The following is a 25,069-nucleotide window of genomic DNA, read 5'->3' on the forward strand; positions in this document are numbered from 1 at the left end:
GATAGCAACTAAGCACCCACAAGCCCCCCTCAGCAGGACAGGGGAGACAATCAGAAGAGCAAAAGCCAGATAATGACAATTTAATAAATAAAGGAAAAAAACAAGCGATGCAAAGGCAACCACTCACCACCTCTCATAAGCCAAGTCTGGGCAACCGCAGCTGCCCTCCAAGTAACAGCTACTTTGGAAAGACTACACACCCAGTTTTATTGCTGAGCATGACATTATATGGCACAGAATAGCTCTCTGGTCAGCTGTCCCGGCCTGCGTCAACTCCCAGCCTACTTGCTGGGGGGGCAAAGTGAGAAACAGAGAAAGCCTTGACACTGTGCAAGCACTGCTCAGCAATAACTAAAACATCATGTGTTATTAGCACCGTTTTACTCACAAATCAAAACCACCACACTGCATGGGTTGCTATGAAGAAAATTAACCTCCTTCCAGGCAGATTCAGTACACTGTATTTGCAATACCACTGTCCAACTGGGTAACCTCAAACCAAACTGGACATTAGCATTCTGGATAGCAGAGGAAAATATGGGGAATTGGTGGGTCTGCTTCCCTGGAAGGGTAATGATGTAAATGATGTAAGATGACCATGTGCCTTTGGAAAGAAAGATTCACCACTGTGGTTTGTTGAGAGGTAAAGTGCCAAGTCAAAATTAGCAAAGATAGAAGCTGTCTACTGATAAGTGTTCTCATTATTTCATTGGTCATCAGTTGTCCCAATAAATTCCACCATCTCTAGTAGCACAAGCTTCAACTTCTGGCCCTTCAATTTGTAAGCCAGGTATTTAAAAAATGATCAAGCCATTCATGGAATTGGTTTTCTAAAGAATCTGTTCCCTTGCAGATTTCTAGACCAGTTCCTTGTCACTGAGATCAGGGAAAACAGATACCTCCACACCTCAGAAATAAGCAATGTTTTCTATGCATCTTCCAACAGTATTTGCCCACAAAAGCGTGCATTTTAGTTTGTAACCATATTGGCTTTTGTGTATTATTTCACCTATTTTTACTGTAGCAGGAAGAACAAGTGTTTCCCCATAGTATGTGGGTTTTTGTCTTTCACTATTAAGAAAGAAACCTCAAAAGAGGCTTCTAAAGATTTATCATTAAGTTTAGTGAAATCTCGTACAGTACTGTGTACTGCAAGACTTTAAACATTGCTAAAAAATTGTAGGGGCTTTTCTTCATGTTCTAAATGCTTAGTTTTTAAATGTCTTGCTAATAATAATGGCATCATACTATCATTAGCTAATATCTCAAAGCACGTAGGGTGAGGTTGATTGTTAATGATAACAGACGTAAATCTGAATTTCAAATAGTCTTGATATTTTCAAATTTTTTTAGCTGACTTCTTGTCACATCTGATTAAATTGGCATTGTTTTTACCTCGTAATGTGGCTGATGAAGAGCTCATACGAGGAGAAGAGTTTGCCTTTTTCTTGTTGTTCACCTGTGCTTGCATTATTAGTATCTTCAATCTGTGGTTTCTTTGCAGGCATCTTTTTAAGCCACTTGACCATTTTGTGATGGTTACTTTAGTTAGAACTAGATAATACAATCTGTAAATCCACTTAACTGGGCACACAAACTGCAATACTTTGCAATACGTTGTAAGCAAAGGAACAAGCGAGGACGCCACTGGCAACCTCTCCGCGTTGTAGAATGCCTTTTATTCCCCCAGGCACTCCTTGCAAACTGCATGTGACATGGGACACTGACATACAGACTGAGTAAGGGTGTCAGTGTCAAAAAATATATTAAATATTAGTAAAGCTTACTTTTTTCCGTATTTTTTAGATTAAAAAAATAAATAGAAGTCCTAAAATTTTTGTCACGCACCCCAATGGATCATCTTGTGCACCCCCCCTTTGTAGACCACTGCCCCCTATGGCAGACCAGTGAGCTACTTGCAGGAAAAGAGCATGGATGGAAGACTAACCTGACTTCCAAGCTCACTCTGGGGCCCACCCTAACCAAACAGATGTAGCCAGTGTCTTTTCATTATGATACTTTTATAATTTATTGCTAGGATACCTTAAGTGAAACAGGTAAGAATTATTTTCTTACTTATAAAGGTCAGGCTGAGGTTGTTCACATTCAATGGTAGCATGTAGTGCATCGATTTCTTGTTCATTGTGAAATGCCTTTGTATCTTGAACAGCATAGTAAGTCTGGAATAAATAAAAAGGTGTAAATAAAATCAAAGAGAGTAAGGACAGATATACAAGACGTTAATCCACAAATCAGTTCAACACAAAATAGATTTACTATCCTTTACAAAGCTCAAATAAGATGTACTTTAAATGCTCCTAATTGGGCACCTTCTTACATTATATGCAAGTACCTTGCAGTGTACTCACAAATCAGGTCACTATGAAAGCAGTTAAGTACAAAAAAGTTTGTGTATTATCACTATAATCTGCACATCTATAACTGGACACAAACAAAATCACAAATAAATACATTTAAAACTTTCCATAAAATAATGATACTTTAAGAGAAATGAAGTCAACTTGCAGAAATGTAAGTTACACGAGTTAGTATATCTGCTCAGACATATAACATGAAGTCATACTGCAATCTGTAAAAAAATTAAACGCAAATTTTGCCTTAAGAAGAAAACATAAAACATTTTATTACTTTATGACTGGATTCACCATCCAAACTAGCTGTTGTAACAAAACATGTTCCATCTCCTCTACTACTTGATAGAAATATTAAGTCACATGGGAATGTTTCATCTTCTTTTACCATTACGATATCTCCAACCTAGGGAAAAAACAAAACAAAATAAAATGCATTTATCATTTATGTAGCAGCCCAAATTTCAGGTTTCAAACCCAAAACCCAGGTTCACTGCAATATCTTGAAAATGTATCATTTTTTATTTACACCAGGATTTTACTACAGGAGTAAAAACTACAGAAATATCTCTGAAAAATTGAACTACACCTTGTGGAAAGACCGAGGTCCACTGTGTACTACCTTTCCTCTCAGGATAACCATTCTGCACGTACTCTCTTACTAAGTTTTGCAACATTATTTGAGACATGGAAGATACTGTAACTGTTTTAAGACTAAGTACAACAAAAAATTGTTTCAAAACCAGCTCATAAAGACAAAAGAGTCCTCTTACTTTTGATTTTCACAGATCACAGTGTTGAATGATCCTTATTATTTACAAATTATTATTAATTATCTAGCAAGATTCTCTCTGTAACCAATGGCATACAAAACACCCTGCAAGCCAGGAACAATCTATAATAAAACAGCCTATTAAAACAAAAGTTAACAACGTAAACAATTTGCAGAAGAAAAAAAAGGCAGGAATAAGAAAAAAAAAAACCCCAAACAATTAGAAGTACTAGCAAAGAGCATCTTCTGAATAAAATTTAAAAGATGTTCTGACAACATTTGCCACTGTGTCAGCTAAAGGCACAAAAAACCCAATGGAGCCAGGCTCCATTGTGCAGTGGTGTTCAGTGACAGGACCAGAGGCAATGGGCACAACCTGAAACACGGGAGGCTCCACCCCATTTTCACTGTGGGGATGACCGAGCACTGGCACAGGTTACTCAGAGAGGCTGTGGAGTCTCCATCCTTGGAGACAGTCAAAACCTGTCTGGACATGGTCCTGGGCAACCAGCTCCGGGTGATCCTGCTTGAGAAGGCAGTTGGACCAGGTGACCTCCTGAAAGGCCTGTCAACCTCAACCATTCTGTGATTCTATGAAAAATAAGTTTCTTTTAGCAATTTTCTTTTTCCTTTCTTTAATCAATGTCCACAGCCTTTAGGTGCAGAACAGTCTACCTTTATAGGAGCTAGTCTTGTTTTCTTGCATAATGCACGTCAGAGAATTTTACCTGTTTACCCATACATACAGATATCCCTTTACATGCAAATATTTCCTATGCCTGTTTCTCCTATCACTTAGTTGGTCAAAATACAACCTCTGAAAGGCAAAGAATAGGGGAGAAATTGAAAAAAATATAAGCAATAGATTAATTAATTGCATACAAATTCCAGCTATTTCGTACTTTATTGTTTTTTATTTGGAATATTCAACTGTTTAGTTGCACACATGGAATACTCAGCATGTGATATCTTCATTATTTTTATTAACAGGAAGCCCTAGGCAGAAGCTATCACACTCAAAGGGAGGGAAGGTCACAGCAGAAAGCCTGTGAATACTGTAGAGCCATTTATGTCCAGACAAGGCAGACAGAAAAAGGCATCCCTCACAAAGATACTAGAAACAAAGAAATTCCAAACAAATATCTATCAAATTGTCTGAGTTCTAAAGAGAATAATGACGAAAAGTTAATCTGCTCACAAGCAAAAAAAAAAAAATTAAAAAAAAAAAGAAAAAAGCAGCAGAAATTAATTTCTGAAAATAATCTTCAAAATACCAGGAAGGGAATGTAGCAGCATTCAGAAGGCCAATGAAGAGGCTGCAATTTGATGAGTAACGAAGAAAGTATTCTGAATGCATTGTATATGTATGTATGCATATATACATGTCGTACACATAGGAGAAATCAGCAGCATTGACTATCATCATCAGGCTTAAATAAATTACAAATGTGCATAACCACAGAGGAATAAAAATAGAGAAAAGAAAAAAGACAAATCAGAGTGAAATTCTATGATAAAAAATGAAAACTGAAAGTAACAGATATGAGAGGGGTTAACAAAGCAAAGATAAAGCAGAAGCATGTCTAGGTTCTAAAAATACTTTATTCAGAGGCATTAAATTAAAAATTAGTGTATTGTAGGTCTAATCTCCATTAAATGTAATAAGTGCTACAACATCGTCACACTACATTTCCGTATAATTGGTTTTAGAAGAAGTGTGAAGTAAAGCCTGACTCCTAAAATCTGTTCAGTCGTAGTTACTTACTCTTAATTTTCGGCTTTGCTTTCTAACCAGTTTACCATGTTGAATGAAATGAACAGGGCATTGGTTCATTGCATTGTCAGCTTTATGTCGAAGCCAATCTTCATAACCCTAGAAAACAGTGAAATGGAATGACACACTCATGCACATTTGGCTATAAAGACACAAAACAGCTCTAGCTTGCAACAAAAATTTTAAAAATTATCCTTGATCAAAATAAGGAGAAAAAAAAAAGAAAATATTCTCACTAGAACAAATGAAATTGTGACACATGTCAGTAATACAGTCATGGGTGACCTATACAAAAAAGAGCATTCAAGTTTATAATTAGTCAACAAAAATATATATTTTAATCAAGACATTTTGATGAATAGGCATGTTTACAATGTGTAGAACAACTTCTGATGTTTAAGTGATCATCTCTTGCTCCTACTGTATTGGGTCTTGAGTAAGTATTATAGACTGAGAAGATAAAAGCATAGAAAATATATTTTGGAAGACTGGGACTCCATATTGAATGATAAGGTGATGACATGACTGAAGGTGGTCATATTTCCTGATTGTCATACAATTATGTCAAACTTCTTAACATTATATGCAATATATATAGTCCTCACAAATTTTGTTTCAAGAGACTTTGCAGAGTAACCTATTTTGATTGCTCAATTATCCTATGCATTTGTGTTTTATACAAAGAGATAAAGTAAAGGACAGGGAATCTGCAACTTTCCATCCAAAAGGTCCCACCGTGGGATAAAGACTGGGACTGACAAAGACACCAGTGGTTAAGAGATGGAAAATACCACTTGTATTCCATAGCATTTTTACATCTAACTCTCTTGAGCACATTTGAAAAGTCAATGGAGAACAAACGCATCACTACCTTGGATGCTCTCAGAGACAACATGGGACCTCACAGAGTCTTTATAACTTTAACGTAATATACTTCCAGGGGCTGTTACAACTCCTCAAGCAGGTCCCAAAGTCTACACCAGTTGTCGAAGAGACAGATAGAACTGCAGTGCTAGGTACAGCACATCATAATCCAGACTTTGGTAGACCACTACCAATTATAGTAAGCCTCTAAAGTGTAACATTTAATATCTTAAGAGTGGGAAAGCCACGCATAAAATACTAGCTATTGCACGTATCACAACTTCCGCTCACCAGCAGGAGCTGAATTCTACTATAGAATATACTCAATTGTGTATAGTTTACACTGTAAAGAAATGGAAACACTGCTCCCCATAGTTTATTTGAAAAGTAATGAAAGAAAAGTCTGCATTTAGCATAAAGACTGCAAAGGTAATCAGTTATCCTATTAAGGGACCATCAAAATCACAGGGCCTGGCTGGGATGAAGTTAATGTACTTCACAGCAGCCCATGTGCTGCTGTGCTTTGTACTTGGGGCTAAACCAGTGTTGTTTACACCCCAGTGTTTCAGCTATTGCTGAACAGCGTTTGCACAGCATCAAGGCTTTCTCTCCAATCTTCCCCCACCCCAAAAAAAGGCCAGTAGGCTGGGGGTGGGCAAGAGGCTGGGAGGGGACACTGCCTGGACAGCACACCCAAACTGACCAAGGTGATATTCCACACTGTAAGACATCATACTCAGCAAGAAAAGCTCAGAGAAAGCAGGCAGAAAGGGGTCATTTGTGGTGCTGGCATTTGTCCTCCTAAGCAAATGTTACATGTGCTGAGGCCTTGCATGTGCCCAGGCCTGGGCATCTGCCTGACAATGGGAAGTAGTGAACGAATTCCTTACTTTGCTTGGCTTATGTGAATAGCTGTTGCTTTCCTTATTGAAGTGTCACTAACACGATACACAAGTCTCTTCACCTTCTCTGATAACACGTAGATCTGATCGTAACATCCCCATATGAATTAAAACATTCTATATTAATCTGAGATTCCATTAATTTCAATAAAATCTCATCTACCTTTTAAGTGCTCACGTCAACTGTGGCACTGCAGCATTTAGGGTGGCAGGCAAAAAAACCCACCTTAATCTTTTCCTTTTGGTAGTACTAACTTAAAAGTGAAATGGCAAACCTGTACAATTCCATACCTGTATTAGGCAGTTCTATTTTGACAGAACAACTTCTATTAGGATCTGTTATACTCAATCATGTAGAAAAAAAACTAATTTTGAAAAAATACTTCAATTTTATGGATTAATTTTCACATTAAAAAAATCAAGAGAATACAGTAACGCCTGTTCAATGCTAACCTGAAGAAAGCACTGCTGCAATCGTTATGAACTGCAGATTATAATTAACATATACTGAAGGCTAAGGAAACCTCAAAGGTAAGAGCAGATTTATCTTGAAAGTTTTTATAGTTCTTACTAAACTCATTTTCAGTCATTACAGAAAAACATAATAGGATGTGTACAGCTATTTAGAGAGAAACAAACAGAAGTTGAACTGTGTTGAGTTAACACAAGAATGTAAATGATTCCTTGGAACACAAGGACATAAAAATTATAAAATAATTCAGAAGCTAGTGTTGAATTGGTGAGACATCATCACAGAGCAACTAATTAAACTACAGAAACAAAAGTAAAATTACTTTGTCAAAATTCATCACAGTCATTCTTTAGGCATTGCCCTAAGACAGTCTAACACAAAAAGGCAGGGAAAATTGAAATGCAAACCAAATAATAATGTTCTCATTAGTTTTAATTTTGCTCGCTAAATTACTCACCTGTTTGATAGCAGTTACGGTGATGACAAATAAAAGTGGAAGTCCACTTGTAACTGGACTAGTAGGTGTATCAATAATTAACTGCAACAAAAGGAACAAATATTTTCTTGTTATATTTTTGAGAATGTAAGCAGTCAATTTTTCAAGCAAGATGCTTCAAGTAATCATTTCACCAATATGTTACAAAGCATCAAGGAACTTTAATTAAAAAGAACAGTACTTTAATACAATTTTAAGAATATATACTATACAAACAAAATTTTAAAAGTATCTATATGCTACATTAAGACACAATACTATATTTAGATCACATTAACATTCAGATGTTAATGCCTAGTAAAAATACACGCTTGCAAAAGGTTTAAGTACCAGACTGGAAAGTTGCAGCTTTGGAGGGAAAATTACTGAGCAGCGTTAGAAATTAGCATGGCGTTACTTTCATACGTTATACAATACAGCTGCTCTTATGCATGCAAGGAGTAAATACTGAAATATGGAGCTGTGGCTTCTGCAATTATAAACAAAGAGGCAGAATCCAGAGCGTGAGTTCAAATGATAAGAAAATCTAAATTGTCCTGGAAATCTACATAGCTTTTTTTTCCTACACAATCTGGTGTGCAAAGTAATATAGCTTTTCACTTAACTTTGTAAGATTTTTACTGTTTAATACATTTAAGTGATTGAGAAAGATTCAGAATGAAGACAGCCAGAAAGCAGCAAACTAGTTATCTGAAATAGTAATTAAAAAACCAAATATTTATGTATTGCCCTAAGCAAGCATGGTGTAAGCACCTATATTTCAGTTTTTCTACAGACTTTGATAACAGTGTGTCATGGTTTGGGCCTGACTGACCACTGAAACGAACGGCATCATTCTGTTACAAGAAATATAATATTTAGCAAAACTAACAGAAATTTATCATCAACATAATCAATAAGAATGGCTTTACTGATCTGGATGTTTGTTTATTACAAAATAAAAATAAAAGTTACACTCATTCTTTTCAATTTTATCAAGAGACATCTTGCCACCAAACCAGTGATTATGTCAATTTCTCTTTAGTTTAGATTCAGGTTTACAACATGGACATGAAATAAAACTCTTTTTGTCACATCATTAGTGTAAAAGGCTGTCCACGCTCAACCATTTACCTCATCAGTCATCAAAACCACTGCATTTTTAAAACTTTGACAACTCCTTTTTTTTTAGGACGAGTCCAGAAGTGTACTGAAAAATGGGGATAGCTTACCTGAACAAGGAAAATTATGAGAAAATAGAAGTTAGCTATTCTTCTGAATTGCTCAAACAAATTTTTCGGTATAAAGTTCCAAAACGTGTACTGAAAACAAATGTACAGATTATCAGTGTTCGCAAGAGAACTATTATACAGATCTGTGTTCTAAAAATCAAATAAATCCATAATTCACAATTCAAAATTAAATTATACAAGAAGCAGGAGTATTTTTGTTACTTTGTTTAATATTTGACTGAAATGGAATTTTAAATTGGCAATCATGTATTCTTGGAATCATATCAATTCCCTGAACTGTGATAATCTTGGTATGAGGGACTGAAATAATTTTTGACTAGCAACAATGCTGGTTGTTCATTCAGAGATTTATTACAGAACAGTTTATTTAAAGCCATCAATGGACTTTAAAAACATCTTAGTCACTTCAAACAGCACTTTTAAACAACTTCCATTTTGTATGCATGGCTTGAGGAGGTAGGTGGCACTCTAGGAGTTAACTATGCAGTCATAGCAAAGCTGACCAAATAAAACTTGTCAGTGCTTCTTCTGTTCCTTGGCTTGGACACAAACATGCTCCTCAAAATAAACTATAGCAGTGTATAAGAGTAAACGGCTACATATTTGGTGGTGCCCGGGGACAGGACAAGAGGTAATGGGCACAAACTTGAGCATAAGAAGTTCCACCTAAACATGAGGAGGAACTTCTTTACTTTGAGGGTGGCAGAGCACTGGAAGAGGCTGCCCAGAGAGGTGGTGGAGTCTGTGTCTCTGGAGACATTCAAAACCCGCCTGGACGCGTTCCTGTGTAACCTGCTCTGGGTGACCCTGCTCTGGCAGGGGGGTTGGACTAGATGATCTCCAGAGGTCCCTTCCAACCCTATGATTCTATGATTTCTCTACTGATCTTACAAATTATCTAAAGATTAATAAAATTACATAGGAAACAGTATATAAAAGTGCAAACAAAAAATGCAAAAACTTCAAAGAAAAAAAAATCATATAAAAGTGAGAGAGAAAGGACTTTATGCCACCTAGCCCCTTCCCTGCAGCAGATTCAACCATACTCTCTTTACACAGCTCACTCTGTAGCTCTCTAAAAAATTGCAAGGACTGCTTATCGGAATGCATGTAAAAACATCAGCTAAAAATGTGTGAAAAGGTGAAAAAAATGGCTTGAGAAAACTAACACTGTATCATTTTTTTATCGAAATCATCATTTGACACATAATAAAATGACAACTCCAATGTAATTTTCATTTCAAAAAAGATGGGCTAAGAAGCTTCTCCTCATTTATTTGCTCTGCTACAAATATGCCTTGTCTCTTCTTGGCAGGTTACACTGACACTTGCTGATATGCAAATTATGCCATGAGTTAGACATCTTCTGCATTTGGCCCTGAAAGCAAAGGCAGAGAGAGATCTAAAAGAAAAATACTTCTGCTACAACTACAGATGAAGAGGATCCTGAGGAAGCATGGCTTAGTTGTACATGAGACCCCTATTACGTAGAGCAACTTTTTTGCCTGCTGGGGGTTAAAGCCTGGACATGCGTAAGACAAAAGAATGAGATGTTCTTGTACTATCATGTGCCAAAAATCAGTATCTACTCTAAATATGGCCTAAGTAAACACTTATCCTGCTTAATAGTTACCTCAATATTAAATCACCTCTGAGCAAGCCAAAACTCAGGCAGGCACACATGCAACAGCTGGAAAGTCAAGCGCTCTCGTCTTGCAATCAGAATACTTTTCATCAGACTGGAATGCTGCTTGCACTCCCTGCTACCCAGCTACTTAGCTTGGAATTTTGAAAGAGAACTGGTTAGACTGGATTATTTTTCCTCACACAACAGTCCTGATCATTCAAAACTGCTGTTGTGATATATGACGATATAGATTGTATTCTATGATAATAATTTTGTATTTTCATCATTAACTTTGTTTATCAGGCAAATTATCCCTGTTTTCTAATCTTACGCGCTTATTTTTATTAATCTCTGCCTGCTGAGAAGGAAAAATGAATAGAGGTTTCAGTGAAAAGCTTTTGCTTACATTTTTCTGTTTATCTTTTTTGATAGAACAAGTGTTTATTCCATGTTAAAGGGTTTTTTTGACTGTTAACGTCTGATGATTTATACAAGCTCCCCAAATCACCATTCATAATATAAAAATGTAATCTCTTACGCAGTAACTTCTTGCTTAATCTCCTAGAGGGTTATTTGACTAAAAGTGTGGTGACAGCATGTTGTTGCCAGACTAACTAGATATTTTAAACATTTGGTTGAGGAAGTCAAGTAAATTAGTTAAAACAACAGCCTATATAAAGGTCGAATGTTCATCTTTACCCTTAGTATCTGATTCTCCTCGTATTCCAACCTCAGTTCACTGCTTTCCCTGTCAAGCAGTGGTCTTTCCCACAGCTCCACCTTTGGTCAGCAACTCTTCTTACCTGAACAAAAATGAGTAACCTGGGAGCAGATCACTTTCATGGTCTGAGAGGTGTCACTTAAAATGGATGCTTCTTTAACACAAAGAACTTCTTAAAACTTTACTTTCAAAAAAACAGACAGACTTTTAGCACTTTATTACAGTGGGTTTCAGACATACAAAGTACATCTTTATTCTGCCCATTCTTCTTCAAAGTAGTAACAATTTTTGAAGGAGTTTAGGCATGAAATAAAGACCACTAAGATGTCTAGACAGACTTCCTCCTGCCCCAGCCGTCAGTAGCTCAGAGCAGTATCTACAAATGGATGATTAATATTTAACCACCATAATCACTCCCAGGAGAAACAACAGAGTGGCAGCCACTCAACAAAATTTATCTCAGGACTGCATTCAAGGCAGTTTCTCTACTCTAGTTAGGTTGGAACAAAATAAAAGTCTTCAAAGAGAAGACATTAAAAATGAAGATATTAATTACATCAGATTACCGTGCCCAGATAGAGAGTTAATACCACCTCTCTTCCTCAGATAATTTCTACTCATGCTCTTTGTAAACTCTGAAAAGCAGTTTGTGTACATTTAACTACCTTTTTTCACTGTACCTCACTTGAAGGAAATAAGGTTATCCAAATAGTTATGCATTTGAAGCTTTTAAGTTGGGAGAGGCTTAACTGATCTTTTTCAATTGCTGCAAAAGACTTAGAGGCCAGAGCACATACGAACATTTTGCATACAAGAGATAATACATCAGACAGCAAGTAGTAGTTACGTATTCATCCAAGAGATGAACACATTGTGCGAACAGATGCATCTGAAGCACTGTGCAAAGAACTGTAAAATCAGTCTGTCTCAAGTCAAAACAGCATAACTCAAGTAGATTTTCTTCCCATTTATCATCTCAATAGCACCTGCAGTGCTGGCGTACTTCTGTAATCACGTGCTTGGACTACTTACGCACACCTCCGCACTATTCCTCGCTCATGCCCTAGCTCCCTTATTAGAGCCGGTCCCATGAAATCAAAAATATAAAATAGGGTCACCTTAACAATGGTTTAATTTTTTTAAACATTGTACTTTGACTTTTCCATTTGATATCTGTATACCAGAATGCTCACGTTTCAGGCTTCTCTTTCCGTCCTAAGAGGCAGATATTTTCTTAAGTAAAAGGAGAGTTTCTTAAGTAATCACTTGACATCAAAAGCTGGAGCTATAAGAAAAAAGCACTCCATATTGCATTATTGAGTTCTGTCAACACCTCAGTTTCTTACAGTTTATTTGTTTTAAACAGTGACCTTGCTTCTAACCTGCTCTGATTTCATTCCTTGCCCTCAACCTTTTCCACTGTTTCTTTTAAATGCTTAAAATGCTATTCTGACAAAAATATCTACTATATTGCTATCTTGCTATGCTTATTCTCATCCCATGTGGAAAACAGAATCCATCTTGAGGATAATAAACTCAGGGAAGAACAGATAAAAGCTGAACAATAACCTTGTAGTCACTTCTTAAAAGTTTTTCCATGTTTTTCTTTTAACAGATCAAGACACGCATACACACAAAACTTGAACAGTCCACAGTGATTTTAGTATTTTTAATATACAGATTTCTATAGTACCTATCAATTGCCAAGAGACAATATATTCTTAAAGCTGCCAGCTTAACTGGACTGTATGTATACGCACATAATATTATATATATAATAATACCTTATTATACTATTAAAACAACCTAACTATTGCATATATTACACACATATAGTTATCCCTCAGATAACAGAATAGCTAAAAAAGGTCTGATCAAAAGTTTGACAATTTCTTTAAAATTAGTTTTATTTATAAATATTTTTTTAAACCACAATTTGCCGAACTCCAAAAGAGAGCTGACAGAGAAAACCATAGTAAAGGGGGTGAAAAAAGGAAATCAATAATTCGCTCAAATCCTAAGAACTGAGTTGAGAGTATGGCTTATCTATCTCAAGCAACTTGCTTATAACCACATAGGATGTTTGTAGCTGAACTGATCTGATCTATGTTCTTTGATGTATTAAATCAGTCTCCACTAACTTCTTCAAGCAAAAAGCTTCAGAATTCTTTGCTTATATATGACTCAATAAAATTGGAATAGTAATATCCATGAAATTTTGAAAAGTACTTTGCAACATTTAGGACAATTTGGAATTAATGTAGAAATACAGAATTAACTATGATTTGATGAAAATATTACCATGTACACCACCTGCACTCCATTGAGGACGAGACCCCTGTTTCTCCACACCACATGATGTAGGGTGGTTCACATGACAGGGATCACTGTAAACTCTGTTATGCATGGGGCTTTTGCACATGACTCAGAGCCACTTGTATGCTCAGAGAGTGCAAAAATGAAACTGATTTGGCAAAATTAGTTCAAATGGTGCCTACACATTTGAATGCATATGTATTTTGTCATAGGGTTTCTTAAAAATAATTGCAGGTAAAACAGAATTTCTACTACAAACAAAGCAACCTATCTTTTTATCAGCCCTTGTTCAGCAACCCTCAGTTTTATCAAATAGGGGCTATATCTACAGGAACTCCTCTGACAAAGACAACCCCCAGCATCTGGAAGATTATCTAATTACAATTAAAAAAAAAAATTACAGCAAGGATGACTGACTACAGACAAAAGTTGCAGAGAGCATTAGGAAAACAGAAGCAAGTCTGTACAAGAGTGAGCGAGTAATGTGAGGAGAATTACACTTTTCCTCCCTGGTGTTGAGTTTGGACCTGCTTGCTTTCCTTCCACTTTTCTCTCACTCCATGCAGACTCCACACTGATATGAAATACTTAAAGGCTCCGTTAGGGGCAGTACTGGCAGAGAATAGAAAATCGCTAATAATCCTGGTCTAAGTCAGGAGAATGGTAAATGGCTTCTCCTGGGAGCACAAGAGAGACTGCAGAGCACTTTTGTCCTGGAAATCCCACCCTGAGCAGGATCATCAAGAGCTAACAGTTCTTCCTTGTTCTCTCTAGGCACTGGCAGATGTCCACAGAAGGAAATTGTATTATCATGCCTGGAAGGAGAACTGCATGCTCATGCACTCTCATCCCATCGCAGGTATTGCTGTCCCTGAGCTGGCACCAGGCACACTCCAATTGATTCAGAAGCATTTGAGTTTGACTGCTGATCAGGCTCATTTACTCTTCTTCATTACTAACATCTCCTGTCCCTTTGACATGGATGGGCAGGCCTGACTATTTAACACTTGCAGTGTCAGATCTGACCTTCTGCTTCAGCCAGTATGGCTGTGAGTCAGTGGACTACCTGGGCAGAAGCTAGGAGCTCCATGTTTCGGCTGCTTTTAGAGCAGATCAATATGTACACACTAAAAGGCACACACAACGTTCCCTGTATTGGTACCTGTCCCATATGCATTTGTGTCTACCCATCCTCTCTGCCCCCACATGGCACGCTACACAAACATTGATCAGCTTCACAAACACACGACCATGATGGTTCCCACTGTGGGCTCTGGATGCTTTTTGACTTTCAAATGTCATTGCTTAGGGCTGTGTTTGAACTCCTCTTCTTGAAACTGTTATGGTCCTAGAGAGGCCAGACAAATCCTTCCAGTTATGAAGCATCACCTTGCAGAGGTGTGCGTTCCAAGTGGCTCATCTTGGTGGAGGCGTTTTATTTCCTTAAGCTTCAGTATTAACATTACTTCGAAAGGTGGCAATGAAATGAGAAATCAGAACGCCTCAGTCTTTGTGTTTTTATAATGACACTAAGAGTGAGTGCTGCAGGGAAGAGGTACAGCACAAGGGCATGAACTTCTGCTGGAAGAAAGGAACATTTCAACAACATCCACTGAAACATGTCAAAATTACTTAGTTTTATTTAACGATTAGTCACTGCAATTGAGATGACTCACAATTAATCGGATTAGCACTGAAGGTAGCTAAGGTCCCCCTTGCAATTTATAGGATTCTCAACATGCAGCATTATTGTTTCAGGCCATTCTCATACAAATCAATGCTTGTATCAGTATTTGATGAGAAGTCATAGAGTCATAGAATGTGTTGGGTTGGAAGGGACCTTTAAAGGTCATCTAGTCCAACCCCCCTGCAGTAAGCAGGGACATCTTCAGCTAGATCAGGTTGCTCAGAGCCTCATCAAGCCTGGCCTTGAATGTCTCTAGGGATGGGGCCTCCACCACCTCACTGGACAACCTGTTCCAGTGTCTCGCCACCCTCACTGTAAAGAACTTCTTCCTAATGTCTAATCTAAACCAACCCTGCTCTAGTTTAAAACCATTGCCCCTCCTCCTATCACTACATGCCCTTGCAAACAGCCCCTCCCCAGCTTTCTTTCACCCTTCAATACCTTCAGGTACTGGAAGGCCACTATAAGGTCTCCCCAGAGCCTTCCCTTCTCCAGGCTGAACAACCCCACAAATGATACTATCTTCTGCTTGTTTCCTTGGGACTACCAGCTGATATTTTGCCGTGCTGCATCACTGTCGTATGATAAACTCAGTGAAGGGCACACAACAGCTACTTTAAAGGCTAACACCCTGGGCAGCTGAAGTAGCTAAAAGTTAGATCATCATAAGGATCCACCTTACAAAGGTCACTACCCTCTAGAACGTAAGCAAACTGTATGCACAATCCAAAAGACATAAATTTTTGTCCCTTATTTTTTCAACACAGCTTTTTTTGTAATGCATTGTTAAAATCATTAATTGAATTAACACATCAAATCAAAACAGCATTTTTGTCTGGCCAAGGTCTGTTTAGATATAATTTTTCATGACCAGGGATATGTCATTAAGCACACAGAGCATTAACCACATTTCATAGTGACACTGCAATATACAAGAAATATCCCTCTGTACTGGAATCAAATTACTATCTTGCTGACACCAGAAAACCTCTGGTAAAGCACACTAAAGTTTACCTTTGTAAGGAAATAATATGAAGCTTAGACTTTCCTAGTTATTTCAAGCTGCCATCTTTTTTCAGGGCTTTATGACAGGACATTTGTTAGTATAGCAGAATACAGATAATCTAATTGATAAGGTAGCCTCATGGTTTTAAACTACCTTTTTTAGAAACTCAGTTTGTCTTAAATTGGTAAAATCTGTACTTGGAAGATCAGAGTTCCTCATCCTTGAAGAGCAATCATATACTTTCTTATATAAGCATTAAAGACCTATAAAAGCATAGCTGAAAGTTACTGTCTGTCTTACTGATGAAAGATGAAGGAAATATCCTTCATGGTTGAGGTAACATTACACAGCGTGCTTGCATGCATGTGTCTTTATTTTACTCTTGACAATTATGGATTTTCCATCTTAATTTTATACATTCGATCATTTTTCAGGAAGCTTACATCCATGTTTCCTAAGCTATGGCAGGTGACCCTCCAGAGCATTCATAAGGGAGCAAGTGACAAGGACAAAGTGGAAGGTTAAGAGCTAGCTAGCTTACGGAACCAGAAGGAATGCAAGTCCTTGCATAAAATGTATTTACTCTTCGATAATCCAAAAGGCAATACAAATTAATGCATAGAGCAAAGGATTTCCCACTAGTGTGACTGTATTCCATCTGGACTATTTACTGCATTACCTTTTGAATATTCTATCTAATTAAAGATGCCTAGATACTGTGCTGTTTGTTATTATACTGTCTTTGAACAAAGTACAGAAAGAATGTAGTAAAAACGGTAGTGAAGGAAGATAGTAAAATACAAAAATTTCACATAAGAAGTGAGACACGGTTTAAAAAAAGCATGGGTTTTATTACAGCTTTGCCATTATATATAATGGATGGCAAGTGTTCAGATAGACGAAGAGGAGCTATTCTTTTGAATTTATTATTATTTAATTGGTTGAAGGTGCGTGCTCATGAAGATCAAAATCTAAGCACATTAAAAATTTGTATGTTCTTGGGGTGTTAGCCATACAATAAGCTGTAAATGTTCAGTTTTCCATGCCATTGCAGTACAAACCTTTGGCTAAAGCAAGCCAGTCAGTCTAAACAGGTGGAGAGTACCAACAGCCCAACTGCTCACAGAAAGTTCCTGAAGCTTACAGAAAGATTTACTAGTTAAAGTGAGAGATAACTGGAAGGTTTCTAGAGGGCACGAATGCATCACAATACGAAGAGTTCAAGAATGATCCACTTGTACGTGGATAAAAAGAATATTATTTCTATGGGAATTTGTCAACATGAGCTTCTGAGGGGAATGGCGCTGTTATTGTGGAGATGCTTCATTTGTTGAGCACTTCTATTGATCATGCCATTTTATAGTACTTTGAGGTATTGCTTTAGACTATAAAGGACGCAGTCTTTCCTTGGGAAGATTTTCTTTACTCCAGGGTTGCCCCAAATGAAAACTGCTTTCTTACTTTATGATAGTAAACATTAGAGCAGTCATTCTATTCCTATTTATGGTGGAGGCAATTTGGCAATTAGTTTTTGTGGAAGAAACTTGAGATACCTTCATTTTACCTTTGCCAGTCATGGTAAAGGAGAAATATATAAGAAGTATAGGAAGAAAATCTTGAAGGAAATAAACAAAAGCACAAAGAATAACTTACTCTGATTTATGGAAATAAATAAAAGAAAATACTACTACCTTTGATGAGACTATTCGGTTATCTGGAAACCTCTGTGGAATGTACGCTTCCGTGCCTGGAGGTGGTTCACGATGCCCAACATAAATAGTCCGACTGTCCACCCAATTTTCTTCTCCAGCGCACTATGGGGAGAAAGAACAGCCATCATGTCAGTTCACTCAGTATTTCCGCAGTAAGATGAGCCACACACTGAATTAACTAATCATGTGTCTGATCATCAACACATATATAGGCATCACTGCATGACCCCACACACTTCTCTCTATAATCTCAAGAGCAGTAAAACAAATAAAACTAAGTAAATAGTCAAAACTTTGCCTAAATTACACCGCACTTTCCCTTAAGACAAAAAAAAAAAAGGAATCCATGAAAATTACTATTCTGACTTTTTAGTTTTATAACTTAAAAAAGAAGAATGGCTTAAGATTTTCTCAGTCAAATTAGATATTCAGTAAGTGTTGTATGTAAGTTTAGTATGTGGTTGCTATTCATCTTACCACTGACAAAAATCAGTGCTAATTAAAACATTTATATATATGACAAGTACATCTCATTTTTAAGACCAGCCAGCCATAACTTGGTACTTTATTCGCAGCACAGTGAAACTCTGTGTTCTCTGAAATACTAGTAATAACAATTTCCCCAAACACAAACAAGTTTAGGAACTCTTAAGATTGCCAGGAAAAGACCTCAGCTTATCAACTCAGATCCCTTGCTCTTCTATGAAACCTATGTCTGCAAGTAGAAAACAAGTAGGTGAGCCAAAGTAAAACATTCATGTATTTACATCATGAAACTCCACCACACCTACAGCTTGTCCAAAATTAGCACTTCTATGCTTTCAGTTAAAAAAAAAAGTCCAAATCACTGTACAAAAGTATTTAAATAAAAACGACAGATTTTTTTATTATTATCATTTAGAAGTTAGTGCTTTTTCAGGGACTTGGATTACAAAATGCTCATCCCTTAGTCAACAGTCTTCTTAATTCCCATCTACCATATGAAAAATACTTCTCAGGTACATCATACATTCCTAATACTTTGTCCTACATAGAGAAGCCCAGGCACCAGCTCTTCTAACATAATCGTTAGGTCAAGTCTGGAGTAATTTAAATATTTAAATATGTAATCAATTTAAACTCAAAAATTCTGCTTTATGTTGTAATGATGTATTTACATATACTTCCATTAAGCATATTAAAGGGAAGCTTCTTTTCTGCATCTTCAACAGCTACATCTATTTAGTATATTAAACATGTCCTGAAAGCGCACCTGGGCACTGATGCTTGATTGTCTGTCTCTAAGGGTAAACTGTCAGCCTGTTACTTAGCAAACTAACACTAAATAAATACCAGGGGCGGTTTGGTAGTGAACACAACCAAAGCATCACTTCCCAAAGCAGCTGGATGTAGCTGTGCAGTTCCTGACAATAAGAGGGAGTTTAATCATATAGACACGGTATGTTCTTTTCTAGCTAGTCTTGCTGTCAATAGTTCTGGGCCCATTTACTTTACTAGTACAGCAATGGCTAATAAGTCTAAAATAAAATTTAGTTCTCAAAAATATATGTACCCTAGCATTTCCTTCATTGGCTCATTTCATATGATTATTCTACAGCCTTAAGTGCAACCCATAAGTGAAGAACAAACTTTCAACATACATTATTGTTGAAATGTATGTATAAAATCTTGCAATACTCTGAAAATATGGATTGGTTAAGCTTATAGAACAATTATTTATGTGATGTGCATGACTTTCTTGGGGGTGGGTGGGAACATGAAAAAATATAGAAAGAAAACCTACTGGACTCAGACTATTAACTACAGAATAGCTGGGTAGTCATGAAGTAAAATGTAAAGCAAAGTAAGAGGCTTAAAAAAAAGCAATTTTTGCTGTCCCAAACATTTATACTAGAACTAGTTAAAAAGGATCCTAAATCATTACTAATTCTTGCACAATACAGAAAAATGAAGGTATTATGTTCAGAAGCTACCAAAGGCTAAAATTACAAAACTAGGCATAAAACTAAAAATAAAGGTAAACCCAAAGTTTTTCTTAGCCATTTTAATGTGGTATTCTATATTCAATAATTTGAAAGAACCACTTAATTATTATCATAGAATCATAGAAAGACAAGCTCCTTATAAAGGAAGTAAAAGTGACAGCCATTCATAAGACACACCAACAGCCAAATCACAGCTTATGCTAAGCTCCGTAACTATCCTGACTTAGCGGGAGTGCACATACAACATTTCTCACACGTCAGATCCCTCCAATATGGACCTGAAATTAGGACATGGGTTAGTTTAAAAATTACACTGATTTTCCAGGCAGACAACTTCCTCCCATATCATTGATTGTACTTGTCACAACCCAAAAAGCAAACTGCCATTCAGCCCACTTCTGAAGAACAGGTAGGATTCTTTCAGCAAGCAAAATATTTTGGAAGGAAGTAAAGCAATGAAAATTCTTCCATATTCCACCTTCCTTCTATGCCAAGAACAAAATGTGGTATCTTTTACCATTTTATTGGAACACAATATATTTTTACCTTGTCAGTGCACTTGAATATACAATGCAAAGAAGTGATTTATTGAGACTTGTGCCAAGTAATACTCTTAGAAATGCAAGAGAGTGAGATATTCTCTAGTAGGTAAAATTGTACACTGTTTATTAATTTTTCCTTAGGAAGGACATTCCAGAAATAAAAGCAACACAAAGATTACTCCTGATACCGTTAAGTGTCTGAATTCAAAGACGATTGCATAAAGGGCTAATGGGAATTCAACACATGAATGTTAAAGAATATTTAAACATAAACATCAAGAAGAAATCCCTCGGCTACTCCTTCCCTCTAACACAGGCCCATTCTGACAATTTATCTCTTATATTTATTATGAGACAATCTAAGACAGCTTGACAAGGATATTATTAGTTAAAAAAAGCATTTTTTTAGATTTCACAGTATAAACTGATTTTTATCATGACTCAGTTAAAACAGTCCTCTGTGAAATTACTTATCAAGCTAGGAAGTACAAAAGTCAGAGCTCTAAACAGCATTCTCCTGTACTACTACCAGTTTTTAAAGGTCTGATGGCCCTGGAGTATTGTGTTAACACACTAAGTAAACCAACTTAATGTCACAACCTGGAATTTGTATCCCTAAATAAAGGCTCTATAAAATGTACTTTAAGTATGGATATAAAATCAAGATGATCTTATCTGTTACCTTAATTGGATCTGGTCTTATCATAAATTGATAAATTTGCCACAAAAATACAAAATCATATCTAACATTTTTAACTATCTGCTAGCACAGAACATTTTGTTTGTTTGTTTTCAATATGTTAATAGAGACTAGAAAATAAATGCGCCTGACCTAATTCAACAGCTTCAGAACCCCAAAACATTCACAGTCCAAATATAAAAATTTAGCAGGGAAGAGTAAGGTTATGCTTTTCCATGAAGTAAAAGCACAATGCAAAAAGTAGCATGCCTTATTCAGTACCACCACAAGGAAACTCACTCGCATGAAGCTTCTGCACGAGTTGCAGAAAAAGATGCTCTTAGAAAAATAGCAGTAGAAGTCAGGACGCATGCCACAGAGAAATCAAAACACACCAATTGAACGTCTGGTAACACTAACCTACAACGCCAAATACATTGATCCAGAAATCTTTTAATGTTCAGGTATTGCACATGAGAGATCATTAACAGAATGACATCAGGGTAACTGAAAAAAAGCAATCTGATGCTGCTGCCAGAACAAGGAACTATATTCACTTTTTTTTTTAAGTTCTATTACTTAAGCCCATTAAGAATATGTCCAAGAAACCATAAATAAACCTTAGCATTATCTGCTTCTATTTATAGTATAAAGCTCAATGTACTGAGACCTAGTTTCATTGGCACATCAATGAAGAAGCATTACTTAGCTTTCAGTCTTTCAAGTAGGGTCAGCAATACAGAAAGCAAAGACCAGCAAAAGACTAAGTCATCTTTACGTAACACTAAATAGAGCCAGTTAACAGGATTATACTTTATAAGCTCAAATGTTCATGCAGCTTATTTTTCTGATTGAAAAAAAATCAAACTGAAACTAGCTTGAGATTCACCTTCACGCTACTGTGCTAATTTTTCTCTAAATTTAATTTAAATAAAAATATATTATCTAAAAAGACAAGGGGGTATTGTATTCAACAGGTGACAGCAAAAGGATGATAGGAAGATCCTAGCAGTAGGCTCCTGGAAAGGTAGCTGACCTTAAAAGCATCCAAGTATACTTTCCAAGTATTTTTAGTAAAGAGATTTGACTTATGGTTTGGAACTCAATGGAAACAATGAATGACATTTCCTGAGTCTCCAACTGAGCTGGTAATTTGGGCATAATAACTAGCAACAATCTTCAGTTCCAAATTATATTCTCTCACCAAACAATGTAAACACAAACTCTACTAAAATAAGTTAATATATCATTAAGTACAGCTGAAAACTCGGATACAATCCGGCCAGGGCAGATTTTAAGTACGCTTTGTTGAACGATATTCTCTTCTACTTTTTTGTTAAATGCTTTCTCAGAAAGAGTCATAAACGGACAGTATACTCTAACCACAGATTGACAGCAATGAATTCTCAGCATCAGCTATAGCCTTATTCATCCAGGCTGTAACTCAAGTTCTTTCACACTGAAATACTTCACACATGTAGAGGCAGGCTTTGGCAACAGCCTGGTGTTTCAAGAAAACACTACTATTTGATCTCAATAAACCAATTAGCACCATTGTTAAAAATGCACACCAAACACCCAGCTGCTCAATCACTTTGGAGTTTTAGGATAACAGATGCTGAGAAGCTATTATCACTCAAAATCTGCATGAAGAACTAATGGTGCATAGTGTGGAAGAAAAGCTTTTGCATGTAGAATATTTTGCTCATATTTAATTGGATACATTACAACAGCTCTGCACTAAAAAAATGCTCTCAGTTTCTAATTTTTCATTCAGTGGAAAGAAACAACCTCAATATCTCAGGAAGCTGTAATTCACCAAAGTGAAAAAAGGAACTAATTTTCCTTTCTAATATCTTAAGAAAACTGTCCCCTTTATTTGTCATACACTTTTTACCAAACCATGAGATCATATAATCTCATCTCTGTCTTCATTTGTCAAATGTACTGAGTACCTCCTCTTCTATACTTACTCAGCATCATTCTGCAGGTAAATGTGCTGCCTTCCCCCTGTGCAAACCCTGGCGCAGTGTGCAAATTTTTACCCAGCCTTTCCAAATACAATCAAGTCCCAGTGTCCTTTCAAAGGCAGATCTGACCTATGAATCATAAAAGGCAGAATCTCTCTAAAGAAATAAAAAAATGAATAATCTACATTCCTGTCATAATCTACATTTCCTGCCAGTAAAAGACATTAAGAATTGAAATAGCCCACTTTGCAAAAAAAACCGCATGAATTTACATTTATCTCTTTGTGGAGATAAAGGGTGAAATTCTTATCCACTCACTTAGGCAAACTCACTAAGACCTCTACAAAGCACTTAAGATTTACGTTTTGTTCACAGCATTATATCAGCCCTCCATATGAATGAACCAAGTTCAGCATGAAATATAACTTTAAAAGCTATTAAGATTGTTTTTAGAATTTTCACATGAATATAGAATGGCACAGACAAAATAACTCCAACATATCATTATCAGATAAATTCTCTATCAAGTTTTATAATCTGAAAAAGGATTACCTCAATATTAGGCACTGTAAACAGGAAGTAAATTATTTCATGCACCTATAAGCCATATGGATATACGCCATTAAACCACTAATTTAATGGAATAGCAAAATGCAGTACTTCAGAAGCAAACATATAAAAAAATATAAAAAACCAGAACTCCTCTCTCCAATAAACTCCTAATTAACCCATTTCCTATGGGAGATGCCACTGTCATGGGATCTGTCGCCTTATACTGTTGCTACAGAATATTTACTACCGTATTTCTTTACTGCAAATGCATTTTAAATCCTTGCATGGTGATTTTCATCAGAAATAACATTTGAAATTAAAACTCTCAATACAATTGCCTAATAAATCACACAATGTTAGACATAAGTATATACAGAGGGAGAAAAAAGAGAACATAATAAACATCTTTTGACTTCAAATAGGTTATTTTATTTACGAATCTCAGGTATGGGATGTGATTAGAAGCAAAGCTGGGTATACGTTAACTACAGAAAACAGTGCTAGGTCCACAAGTAAATTTCCTGACCAAGCCATACCCATATCATTTAGTGGATCCTGGTTTTCTGATCTTTCTTGCCATCTCCTGCAAGGGTCTTGTGCACGTGGGCAAAAGGGGAAGCAGCTTCATAGCAATAGGCTGCATAAAGTTTTGTGAAATTGTTGGAAATTGTGAAAGAGTTGGAAAGAGGAAATGCTGAAATATGATGGAATCATGTAACGTTCTGTAATTCACGGTGCGTTCTGATGCACTAACAAATATTCTGTAAAATAACAAACATTTCTGCATGTGTATTTAATATAAATTTATCTCAGCCTTCCAGTTCATGCCTTCTTGAGCACTGCACTTCAAATAAAAGGTTTCTGAAGCTATCCTAATACAGCTATATTCCAACCATGTCACATCAGTTTGCACAGGGACATTCCAATATAGTACTTTGTGGGCAGTCCAATTCTCCTCACTGATTTCCAGTTTAGAACATCACCTTTAACTGAATTTCACACACTCAAGTGGTTGAATCATTTGACTTTTTGGATGACAAGGCCAGTGATTTGTGTTCCTCCTAAAAAGAGTTACAGTAATTCTTTGTTTCAAATACATAAAACCTAACCTAATTTATTCAAACAAGACTAAGGTCTTTCATAAATGGTCAATTTAAACTCCAAATATTGCTGACATACAGGCTCATTAGGTATACCTATTTGTGATGCTTGCAATTTCTCTTCAAGAGAGAGAATCTCGTTTAGTCTCCCTGTTTATTTTCATGAAAAGTAGCAATAAAAGTGATACAGATAAAAGTCTCCTTTTCACAGATGCAATCTTCAACCAATTCCAAGGAATCACTGGGATGATGGTAAAAAGGTGGATCTGTGAAATAGGTGAATTACTG

At 36.4% G+C, this 25,069-nt stretch overlaps 1 protein-coding gene across 5 annotated transcripts in view; it reads right to left on the bottom strand.

The window, feature by feature from the left end:
- The window catches only part of ATP11A (ATPase phospholipid transporting 11A), a 122,170-nt gene that overhangs the window by 44,623 nt on the left and 52,478 nt on the right, over window positions 1-25,069 (bottom strand). For all 5 annotated transcript variants that reach the window (XM_074561289.1, XM_074561251.1, XM_074561280.1 and 2 more), the window contains exons 2-7: window positions 17,933-18,055; window positions 8,864-8,953; window positions 7,614-7,694; window positions 4,910-5,017; window positions 2,650-2,778; window positions 2,077-2,180 (exon numbers count right to left, since the gene is read on the bottom strand). In XM_074561289.1, the coding sequence (XP_074417390.1) occupies window positions 2,077-2,180; window positions 2,650-2,778; window positions 4,910-5,017; window positions 7,614-7,694; window positions 8,864-8,953; window positions 17,933-18,055 (635 nt within the window). The remainder of the gene's footprint in view (window positions 1-2,076; window positions 2,181-2,649; window positions 2,779-4,909; window positions 5,018-7,613; window positions 7,695-8,863; window positions 8,954-17,932; window positions 18,056-25,069) is intronic.

Source organism: Larus michahellis, chromosome 1, assembly GCF_964199755.1.
Source record: "Larus michahellis chromosome 1, bLarMic1.1, whole genome shotgun sequence".
NCBI classification, from domain to species: domain Eukaryota; kingdom Metazoa; phylum Chordata; class Aves; order Charadriiformes; family Laridae; genus Larus; species Larus michahellis.